The sequence below is a fragment of the Bison bison genome, unplaced genomic scaffold (assembly GCF_000754665.1).
Source record: "Bison bison bison isolate TAMUID 2011002044 unplaced genomic scaffold, Bison_UMD1.0 scf7180017864498, whole genome shotgun sequence".
Lineage (NCBI taxonomy): Eukaryota > Metazoa > Chordata > Mammalia > Artiodactyla > Bovidae > Bison > Bison bison.
In genome coordinates, this window is record NW_011495057.1 from 581,897 (window position 1) to 593,872 (window position 11,976).

At 37.9% G+C, this 11,976-nt stretch overlaps 1 protein-coding gene across 2 annotated transcripts in view; it reads right to left on the bottom strand.

Moving 5' to 3' along the window:
- Window positions 1–8,013: 8,013 nt before the first annotated feature.
- Window positions 8,014–11,976, bottom strand: part of CLUL1 (clusterin-like 1 (retinal)) — a 30,903-nt gene continuing 26,940 nt past the window's right edge. Inside the window, exon 8 of one of the 2 annotated variants that reach the window (XM_010828900.1) lies at window positions 8,014–9,608. In XM_010828900.1, coding sequence (XP_010827202.1) covers window positions 9,420–9,608 — 189 coding nt within the window. In that variant the 3' untranslated portion in view covers window positions 8,014–9,419. The remainder of the gene's footprint in view (window positions 9,609–11,976) is intronic. The other variant, XM_010828901.1, reaches the window with a different exon arrangement.

Here is an 11,976-nt window from a genome sequence, read left to right on the forward strand (position 1 = left end):
CCTTCCTGTGACGCTTCAGTGACGTAGGCCCCACCCGATCCCGCGAGAAACGGCCTGTCGCGTCCCGAGAGGTCGCGGGGCCTTGGGCTGTGGACGCTCTCGCCTTCCTCAATGGCTTGTATTCCATTTTAAAAGTGAAGAACCCTTGGCCTAGAAAGAAATTCTAAAGCTATATCTTGGTGTGTTGCCTGAGAAAAGCCACTCTTGTTGGAAAGACTTGGGGTCGACCGCGCCTTTCCGTGATAAAAGGAAGCCTGAAACAATTTCCACGTGTTCGTGAAATCGAAAAACAAAACCCTATTTTAGATGTTTCCTACAACTGAGGGGGACTCCCGCAAGTGATTTGCATTTCTGTTTTCCCGCATCCTCACTCAAGGCCAGCAGCTGGAGTAAATGAATTAAGGCAGCTTTTTAAGTTAATGACAACCAGCCCTTTTCAGTTTTGCATACCAAATTTTTCAATATTAGTGAAATGTTTATAATATAAACACTGGGTGTAAAATATTTGATAATGCGTTTAAAAGGTACTAATACATGTACATGCAACAGCAGTCTTGAGTCAACTGTGTCTTGAGGGTATAGTAGATGCTCAATAAATTTCTTGCTGCATCTGGGGTTAGGAAGAATGACATGTGGGCTCTGTATGAAACATACTAAACACTATTTCTTTCCGTTCAGTAAAGTCGATGGTTTTTCTTTTTTCTTTCTCCTCTCATCTCAATTTTATTAATAGACAGTAAAGATAGACAAGCAAGATTCTTGAATCTTTCTGCTAAAGGGCACTTCTCAAACTCAAGGTTAAATTGTAACAGGAAAACATTCTGGGAAGACTATTATTTTTCACCCTCGGTTCAATTCAGTTCAGTTCAGTCGCTCAGTCGTGTCCGACTCTTTGCAACCCCATGAATCGCAGCACGCCAGACCTCCCTGTCCATCACCAACTCCTGGGTTCACTCAGACTCACATCCATCGAGTCAGTGATGCCATCCAGCCATCTCATCCTCTGTCCCCTTCTCCTCCTGCCCCTAATCCCTCCCAGCATCAGAGTCTTTTTCAATGAGTCAACTCTTCGCATGAGGTGGCCAAAGTACTGGAGTTTCAGCTTCAGCATCAGTCCTTCCAAAGAAATTTCCAGGGCTGATCTCCTTCAGAATGGACTGGTTGGATCTCCTTGCAGTCCAAGGGACTCTCAAGAGTCTTCTCCAACACCACAGTTCAAAAGCATCGATTCTTCGGCGCTCAGCCTTCTTCACAGTCCAACTCTCACATCCATACATGACCACTGGAAAAACCATAGCCTTGACTAGACGGACCTTTGTTGGCAAAGTAATGTCTCTGCTTTTGAATACGCTGTCTAGGTTGGTCATAACTTTCCTTCCAAGGAGTAAGCGTCTTTTAATTTCATGGCTGCAGTCACCGTCTGCAGTGATTTTGGAGCCCAAAAAAATAAAGTCTGACACTGTTTCTACTGTTTCCCCATCTATTTCCCATGAAGTGATGGGACCAGATGCCATGATCTTCATTTTCTGAATGTTGAGTTTTAAGCCAACTTTTTCACTCTCCTCTTTCACTTTCATCAAGAGGCTTTTCAGTTCCTCTTCACTTTCTGCCATAAGGGTGGTATCATCTGCATTACTGAGGTTATTGATATTTCTCCCGGCAATCTTGATTCCAGCTTGTGTTTCTTCCATTCCAGCATTTCTCATGATGTACTCTGCATATAAGTTAAATAAGCAGGGTGACAATACGCTGTATATTTTCACCCTCAGGTCTGCCTAATCTGCTCAGCAAAAACAATGGTGCACTTTTTTTTTTTTTCCTTTGATCTGTGCCTCTGGCTTGAGATCTCAGTTCCTCAACCAGGGTAGGAAGCTGCCATAGCAGTAAAAGCCTGGAATCCTAACCACTAGGCCACTAGGGAACTTCCAGCATTTGTGTCTTTACAGGGCACAAAACCTTTATAAAATAAATCTAATCCTGAAGACAGTTTACAAAATAGCTGGCCATTTGGGTTAATCAGAGGGAAAAACAAGCACTAAGACTAGACTAAGGGAGTGTTTCAGGGAACATTGCGGGAGCCTCAGAGTTGGAATGTTCTTGTTTGGTTGTATGTTTGCTTAAAAAGGGTAAACTGTAATGCACAGGGAGCAGCTGTTTTAAATAATTTAATCTATTAACTCTATTTAATCCATCACCTGCTAGGCTGGCTTTTCCTCCATCAACCAGAGTCACTCTTCCCCTCCCCCCAGCACCTTCCTCATCCCACCCTGCCACACCCATACCATAGTATTAAAGTCACAGTAACCATAGTATTAAAGTCACCTGTAACTGCTTTGGGGCTGATGGTCCTGGGCTGTGCTGTTTGGATGGGGTGGATGTGGTTGTGCTGTCTCCAGATGCAGTGGGCTTTCTTTCTGATGGTCATTTGGGAAGAGAAGGCTCTGTTGAAAACTTGATCTTAGAAAACAGGCTTCAGAAAGGGATGGGGACTCACGTTGTCTGCCTTAGCTTGAAAGCACCCCTGGGTGTTAGAAGCTAAGATGAGGTACAAAGGCGCAGTTTTCCAGCAAGGGATGCAGCAAGCAGTTTTCCAGTCAGTTACTACAGGACTGTTGATACTGGCCGGGGGCCAACTAAATATAGGCATTCTCTCCACCCAACACTGACCCAAAATGTCTCCACATATTTCCAACCATGTGTAGGATCCCAGACAGGAAATCTCCCAGATTGTCTGGTTGCAGTTACTCTTATGTGTTTACTTCTCTTTTGTTATACTGAGCTGTTTAGTTGCTCCCTGGAGAAGGGAATGGCAACCCACTCCAGTATTCTTGCCTGAAGAATCCATGGACAGAGGAGCCTGGTATGGGGTCGCAAAGAGTTAAACACGACTGAGGGACTAACACTTTAGTTGCTAGACTGGAATATCATTTATACCACAGGGTGAATCTCAGGATACAAGCTTAGACTCCCGGACCCACAAGGAGGTTCCTCTTCCATTGTGTTGCTTGGAGGATCTTGGTTTGATGATAGAGAGCCTGGTTTCTTTACTGGTGGCTGCTCCATAGATGAGTGATCCTTTCATATAAGTGCATCATTCATTCATCCAACAGCATTTATAGCACAGTGCCTCCCAGGCATCACCAAGACAGACAAGGTTCCTGGCACAAGAACTGACAGTCTAGCCCAGAGGAGCAATGGAAGTCCCTGAACAAGACACCTGCAGAGAGTGACAGGTGCGATGATGATTGTATAACCGGGTTCAGAAGGATTACTTTTGATCCCACCATTAGGAGAGGTCTCTCCTTGAGGAGGGTCACATTTGAGCTGAGACCTGAAAAGTGAAATGAAACCAGCAGGGGAAGATCTGGGGAGAGAAGAGTCCAACTTTGAATGCATTATACCCTCAGCTTTACTCAGCGCTTGCATCTATAGAAACACAAAGCAAAGATGATAGGGATGCTGAATCCTATCTCATTCTTGGAAGAAATCAGTTATCAGTTCAGTTGCTCAGTCATGTCCAACTCTTTGACCCCGTGAATTGGAAGAAATAATCATTATTAATAGATCCATTAACTTATTGGGAGGAAAAAAAGCTCTTTCTTCTCATTAAGAGATCTATTTCTGTTAAAATTTTCACTGTGTTTAATAGTTGTAGAAATGTGTAATGTTTATTTTGATCAATTATGTACATGATAAATTATATGTACATATAACCCAATCCAGAATGAATATATGATACCTAGATTTTTGTGTCTCAGGACTACCCAAAAAGCAAAAACTTTACGGTTATCATTTTATAGATAAAACCACTGAGGTTTAGAGAGATTAAGGGTCTTGCCTAATCAAACCCCTAGAAAATCTGGCAGCCAGGATTAAAATCCAGGTCAGCCTGCATGCAAAGGCTTTCTCTGACAGCTGCAGTGAGTCCAGTATTTCCCTTTCCTTTCTTCACTCTACAAATTGTTGATAAACATTGGCTATAAAATAGATTCCTTTTGTAACTTGCTTTTTTGGCAACTTTTTTGACAAATATGTCAAATATATGGTGGAATAGACTATTTGAGATTTACTGTACATTAAGTTATCCAGAATTCTATCAATAGTATACTTTTTTTCTATAGCCTTCAGATATAAGAGCTTTACCTTCATTTGAAATTGACTATGTTAAATGGACTGCCTTTGAACTTTAAGTCTACCTGACTAGCCTTCCTACCAAATAGCTCAAGACTGTGTGAAAAAAAATGTTTCAAAGGTTTTGAGTCCTCTCTTTAAATATATTGCTGTCTATAATTTGAAAGACTGACTATACATAGTCTATGTATGGAGTGACTGACTATATATCCCCAGTGTAATCCTTGGTGACACATACTGACAAATGAATCTCTTCTCATATTGCACCAAGGTCCAGATTCTGAGGTTAAGTAAGTGTCAGCCAAAAATATCTTGTGTTTTACATACAGTATGTATGGCCTTGTTAAAAGTCAGCACTGTTCTGTTAATTTTTAAAAGAATCTAAACAGTACGCCCATATGCATGGCAGCACTCTTCACAATGGCCAAGAGATGGAAGCCACCCGAGAGTCCATCTCCGGATGAATGGATAAACAAAATGTGATACATGTGTACAACAGAGTAGTATTCAGCCTTAAAGAGGAAAGAAATTCCAGCACATGCTACCACATAGGTTGAACCTTGGAGACATTAACGCTAAGTGAAATCAGCTAGTTGCAAAGGGACAAATATTCTACTTCATGGAATCATACCTAAAGTAGTCAGATTCATAGAGACAGAATGGTGGTTGTCAGGGTCTGGGAAATGGGAGTTAGTGTTTAATGGGGACAGAGTTTCAGTTTGGGAAGATGAAAAAAGTCCAGGAAATGGATGATGGTGATGGCTGCACAACAATATGAATTTCCTTAATGCCATTGAACTGTGCACTTAAAAATGATTCAAATAGTAAATTTTGTTATGCATATTTTACCATAAAAAACTATAGAGAAGCTATAGATCTTTACTAAACAAAGGAATAAATTACAGATTTTTTTTTCAATAAGTCAAATATTATATATTGTAAACTTAAAAGCAAATTGAAAGAAAAATTCTCTGTTAATTAGAAAGTGACATATTTGTAGTAGAAGTGATAGAACACAGACACCCTGGTGATTTAATATTTAATATACAAACTGTGAATATATCATAAAATACAGTGATATTTACATTTCATTTTCTAAAAAAGGAATGTTCACTTTTAATTCAGTTTGAATAGCTATTAAGCTGCCATTCAATATAAGAAAATTAATAGGACTGTACAATATGTACGGGCTTCCCTGGTGGCTCAGATGGTAAAGAATCTGCATAAGTGACATATTTTCCTGCAACTACGTTTACTTCATTATCTTATGTATTTCGAGATTTTCAGGTCTCAGCTGAAGAGGTAATTCTGTTTGCTGTGTATAGGATGTATCAGTTTTTACCTTTACAAAAAGCATCAATAATCAAAATATTAATAAATTACTTACAGAGGGCATTTTTTTCCTTTGAAATAAAGTCTAGTATGAGTCACAGAATAAATACTCTTGGCTTTTTTTTTTTTTTTACTCTTGGCTTTTGAAAAAGTTAACACATAGCAAAATAACAGAAAACTCATCTGTATGGATGTTTTTAATAATACTACTCAGGGATCTTCTCAGTTGCCCTGACTCATGAAACCTCTACAAAGGCCCTTGTCTCTGATGGGAAGATAAAGCACTCCTTGTGGAGTGCATTCTGCATGCACATAGTATTTACTCAGTAAACTTCTACTGCTTATGGCACACTTCTTTATTCAATGCATTTCCTATGAGTGCCTTTCATTCTGATAATTACGGTAAGAACCAGTTCCCAAACGCTTACTAGATACTTGGGGCACGCAAGGCATTCTGTTAAAGCCTGTTACTGTGGATCCTGGCCACGGCAAACACATCGCAAACCAATCAATAAAGTGAGGCACTTAGGATACTAGATGAGTAGATGAGAATTCCAGGAGAGGGTTTTTAATATATGTTCTAACCTATAAAATCGGTATTCATGTTTTAATGAGCTACATTCTTGGACTAAGGACCTCACAAGTATTCATAGATTTGAAAGGAAATGACAAGGGTGTTTCTTTTCCTCCATCTTTACGGTTACTTTCCTTAGTATGTTGCTCTTTCAACTGATGGCAGGTTTGAGACCTTGATGTGTTGATCTAATCAGAACACTGACAAAAACCTACCCACTGCCTTGACTAGGATGCACAAAAGAAATTCAACTAGTAAGCAAATTTTGAAAGATGTCTGTTCTCACAAATAATCAAAAACATAAATTTGTAATAGTAAAAAATTTCATTTATTAGTGAAGTTTTTACATCAAAACACTAGTTAGGATATGAGAAAGTATTAATAGGACTTTAGACATGGCTGCTATCAAATTTGGCAATATGTCTCAATCAAATGTGAACCTTTAAGCAAATAATTCTGTTTCCTGGAATCTATCTAAGAAGATAAGTAGTAAATGTGAATTAAAAATAAGCAAGCAGTTTTATGAAGACTGGGGATTGTGGATATATTTTGTCTTCTAAACATTTGGAATTTGTGATTGTTACTTTTAGAGTTAAAAAACTATTAAAAAAATAATACTGCCTTTGCAAAAGATCACTCCGTGAGCCTTATTAATAAATAATTTGTCCACTATCTCGATTTTTCAACGTATTTCCAATTATCATTGTAGCCTCTTCATTCCAAAATCTGGGAAAGAATTTTATTGGAAATATTTTTATTATTCAGTCAGAAATAAGTTGTCAATCCCATTCGAGCACAAACCCGTTGTTTCGTTCCTCAAAATCCTGCAGTGTCACTGTGCCCTACGGAGTTGAAGCTCCAGGCACGGCTGCCCAGCCTCTCCACTCATTTTGTGAGACACCGGTATCCTTGCAGTCTTTTAATTGAGCTGGTCTTGGTTGCTTACAAGTGAAGAAAGAACTCAAACTCATAAGGGGGAGGTTTCTGGACAGAGGGAGGTGGCAAAGAGCCCTCGTGGAAGACCACCAGTTTAATAGGATTTCTCAGGGTCCCCAGTATCTAGGCACTTTAGTCTTTCTGTCTCCATTTGCTCACATTTTTCCCTAATTAAGGAATCTCTAGGGGAATATTTTCACCTTTCTGTATATTTTTTTTTTTTTTATTTCATTTTTTGGCTGCACCACACCGCAGCCAACCAGGGATCAAACTCGCACCTCTTGCATTGGAAGAGTGGTGTCTCAACCATTGGACCACCAGGACGTCTTTCATCTTTATATTATGATCACATGATCATACATATATGATCAAACATATATATGATATATATCATATATTTGGGGGAGGGGAGGGAGAGAGAGAAAGAGGAAAGAAGAGGAAAGGATGAGGGAGATAGACGACAGACAGGAAAAGAAGAGAAAACAAGGAAATACGTCACCTGAGAAGTTTCTCCCCCATGGAAAGTAAAGACACTTTCCACTCCCAGAGGGCCCCTTAGGGCACTCACTAAATGCCACCTCGAATTACTATTTTGTGCATCTTTTCTCTCCTAAACTCATTGTTTTCTTCTCCACAGTACCTGGGTCTTGTGCCTTCACTTAAAGTGAAAGTGAAAGTGTTAGCTGCTCAGTTGTGTCTGATTCCTTGTGACCCTATGGACTGTAGCCCACCAGGCTCCTCTGTCCATGGAAATCTCCAGGCAAGAATACTGGAGTGGGTAGCCATTCCCTTCTCCAGGGGATCTTCCTGACCCAGGGATCGAAACTGGGTCTCTTGCATTGCTGGCAGATTCTTTACCGTCTGAGCCACTAGGGAAGTCCCGTGCCTTCACTTAGAAGATGCTAAAAAGATATTGGTTGATTGATGTAACAACAACCTCTCCAACATTCAGAGATAAAGGGAGAGGCAGTGAATCTAGAAATACCCAGCTTAATTATACATTGATAGGGACCTACTAACAAGGTCCCTTATGAGTAATAACTTAGAATTAACATTTAATGCTTCTTTAAGATTGACCATTTTACCAAAGGAGAATACTATGTACAGTTCTAATTGTGCCATTAATTCAGAAGATTATCCTAACAGAGATGGTAACGTACGTCTGAAATGTCATTTAGTTGTTTTTCCTGTAGACCGAACAGATTTACATTTCGTCTTACTGTAGGATTACCATGGAATAGAAGTACTTATACTAAAGTTTAAAGATGAGAACACATTGATACAGTGTTCAATCTACATTTACCTAGCTATTTTAGCAACATATCTTCTAATTTGAAATCTCAAAATTATTTATTCATTATAGAAAATTGTAAAAATATCAAAAGATGAAAAGGTTAAAAAAAATCATCCATTTCCAACCGTAATTCCTGCCAACCCTTTTTATTTTTAATGCAGATTGTAGATTTTTTTTCATTTTGATCATTACATTTATAGAGTTTTATACTCATTTTTCACTTTATTTTTTTCAACCAAATGTCCCAACAGGAACCAGTTTAATGTGGCAATTATGATTCAGAGAAAACTAAGTTAAAATTTGCCTCTACCCCCTACTGACTTGAGTAATTCATTTGGTTGCTCAGATAGTAAAGTATCTACCTGCAATGCAGGAGACCTGGGTTCCATCCCTGGATAGGGAAGATTTCCTGGAGAAGGAAATAGCAACCTGCTCCAGTATTCTTGTCTGAAGAATCCCATGGACAGAGGAGCCTGGTGGGCTACAGTCCAAGGGGTCTCAAAGAGTCAGACATGACTGAGCAACTAACACTTGGACCCTGAGTCTCAAGTTTCTTTTCTGGAAGATAGTAATAATAATATTTGCCTTATAGATAGGCTTAGAATAAACTCTTGTTCCAGCAGATGTCATGTCATGATTTAAATTTTATAAATATTTTTAATGGTTTTATAAGATATTTGGAGCATATTTAGCCACAGCTTTTAACCATTTCTGGTTTTTAGACATTCAGATGACATTCAGTTTTTAACAGTTTACTATTTTAAATAATTTGCAAATATTGATCTTGGGGTGGGAACTTCAATTCAATTTTAGATTTACTCCTTTGGATTGATTCCAGAAGTGGAATTATTATATTAAAAAGAAATTTGATGACTCTTGATATGTATAATTGAATAACTTTTCAAAAAGACAAAACCAGTTTGTTTCTGGCAATCACATATAAGAATTCTCATTTCATTGCATTCTATCAGGATTTTTTTTTTAATTTGAAAATTCAATAGGTAAAAACTGCTAACTTGTCTTAGTTTTCATGCCTTTGATTATTAATGAGGTTGAATACGTTTTCAAGGTATTCAAAAGCTAGTTTTGTCATTTTTCCCTTTTAAGAACCATCTATTCCTATCAGCAAACGTCCCTAATCAAATACTCTGCTTACCAAGATTTAAAATGTTCCTTAAAATGCTGTACAGCTTTGGCCAGCATGTAGCTAATGAAGTCGGAACTCTCAGCACTTTCTTCAAGAGGGATGGTGAGTGTGAAATTAGAGGAAGGCAGAATGCTTATGTCTATCATCTTTTCATCTTGTTTGGAGAAATTTCCTTCGTGAACACCTGGAACTACCTAAGAAGCAGGATCATACAATAAAAGGTTATTAACTTTTAGCACACATTCAGGATTAATTTAATACCATGTTAGTCAGGATAGGCTAGGTTGTGCCTGAGGTAACAAATTAGTCCAGCATTCCAGTGGCTTCATACAACATAATTTATCTCTCGCTTATGTTACATGTCCCAGCACAAGGACTGTGAACCACCAAGATGCTCAAGACCCTGGTTAAGAGAGGAAGATCATGTCAGTCTGTGGTAGCACATGTAACAACATATGGCTTTCTTTGTACCCTCAGTAGGGAAAGAGAATGCATAACCACACGCAGGCTCCTCTCTATCTCAGTCTACAAACAACTCTTCATTTTTGTCCGTCTCATTGGCCAGATCTTAACAAATGGTATCACTTAACTGCAAGAGAAGCTAAACAGTCTGAGTGAGTGGATGGAGTATTTGGTGAGTGCTCCTTCCCAGGAGGTGCTAGCGGTAAGGAATCTGCCTGCCAATGCAGGAGATGCAAGAGACGTGGGTCTAATCCCTGGGTCATGAAGATTCCCTGGAGGAAGGCATGGCAACCAACTCCAATATTCTTGCCTGGAGAATCCCATGGACAGAGGAGGCTATAGCACATAGGATCACAAAGAGTTGGACACAACAGAAGTGACTTAGCACACACACTGGCTGTGCCACAAATGGTAATGTGATACACCAAGTTTTATACTGAGTTTCTGTAGCAAATTTACACTTTATGGTTTTATGTGTAATTTTTGTAAGAACCAGTCATCCGAAATGCACATCATTTACTCTCTTAATGAGTTCTCAAGTGTATATACTTTGACTTAATTAAATGAAACTGTAATGACATGCAACTTGTAATCTAAAGAGAATTATATTGAAAATATTTTCAAATATACCTCCTTATAAGAAAAAAAAAACAAAATATTAAGAAGTCAAATAAAAATTGGTGATTTCTTGACTCTAGTTTACAAAGCTACCATAGCTTTCCTTTTTTGCCTTTTGGTAATTAAATAAAACACATTGAATTAGACATAAAGCATCTGTGTCTATCTCAATAAATAATTATAATGCTAATACCCATGTAACTGCAACCTAAAGCACAGAGCTTTTTTTACCTGCTGGAATTTGTGTATTTTTCACAGAAGATTCCTCTTCAGTATGTGCTGTTTTATAGATTTGTACTTTCGATTACATGATGAACTAAGAGTTGTCTTAAGAAAAATAACTTTTACAGGCAGTTCAGCCCAAGGATCCTGAAGAAAAATTGTTTGACCTTGAACCCCAGTTCTACCATTTACTAGCTGTGTGATCTCAGACACGTTGTGTAGCTTCTCTGTACCTTATCTGAAAATTTTGTAAAACAATTATACTTACCTTATAGGAACACTGAGGGTATTCAATTATATAATACATGGGGAAAGTTCTTAGAATATTGCCTGACAAATAGTAAGTGCTTTTTAGTGGTAATTATTATTAGAAAAATGTATCACCAAAAATGATGTGATTTTACTTTATATGGAGCTTTTTGTATGGAAATGCCTTTGTTATGAATATCAACAAAATTCTGCAAAGAAATTACCTTCAATTAAAAAATAAATACATTTAAAATATCAAAAATTTTAGTTAAATCAGTTAATGTTACTCAGAGACACTAGAATGGAAGCAAATTAAAGCATAGAATGGAAATCTTGATGATGATAAAAAGAATTAAATACTGCCTCTACTCTTCTGAAGATTGAATACACCACTAAAATTTTTCTTAAAATTTCATTTTTCCCCATTCCTTACAAGAATTTTTATCCTTAAACTAAAAGTCTGTATTTGTCAGCATGAACACATATGTCAAAATATGTCAAATTATTTTATATCCTAAGGAATGATCTAGCTAATGAAGTAACAGGATTAGAGAGTCAGCAGGAATTGACAGTGGCTTTCAAAACCTTTTGACTATGGTCTGTGGTTACAAACAAGTTTGTTACCATGACTCAAAAACACACGTCTAGAAAACAAACTTATGATAACAAAGGGGAAAAGGGGGAGGGATAAATTAGGAATTTATCTATATATAAAATAGATAAATAACAAGGACCTCCTAGAGCACAGGGAACTACTTTCAATACCTTGTAATAATCTATAATGAAAAACAATCTGAAAAGAGTATATTTATAAAACAATAACTTTGCTGTACATCTGAAACTAATGCAACATTGTAAATCAACTACACTCCAATAAAAAGAAAAAAGAAAAAAAGTCTTATGTATAATGTGTGTGTACGTGTGTGTGTTAAGTCACTTCAGTCCTGTCTGACTCTTTGTGACCCTATGGACTGTAGCCCACCAGGCTCCTCTGTCCATGGGATTCTCCAG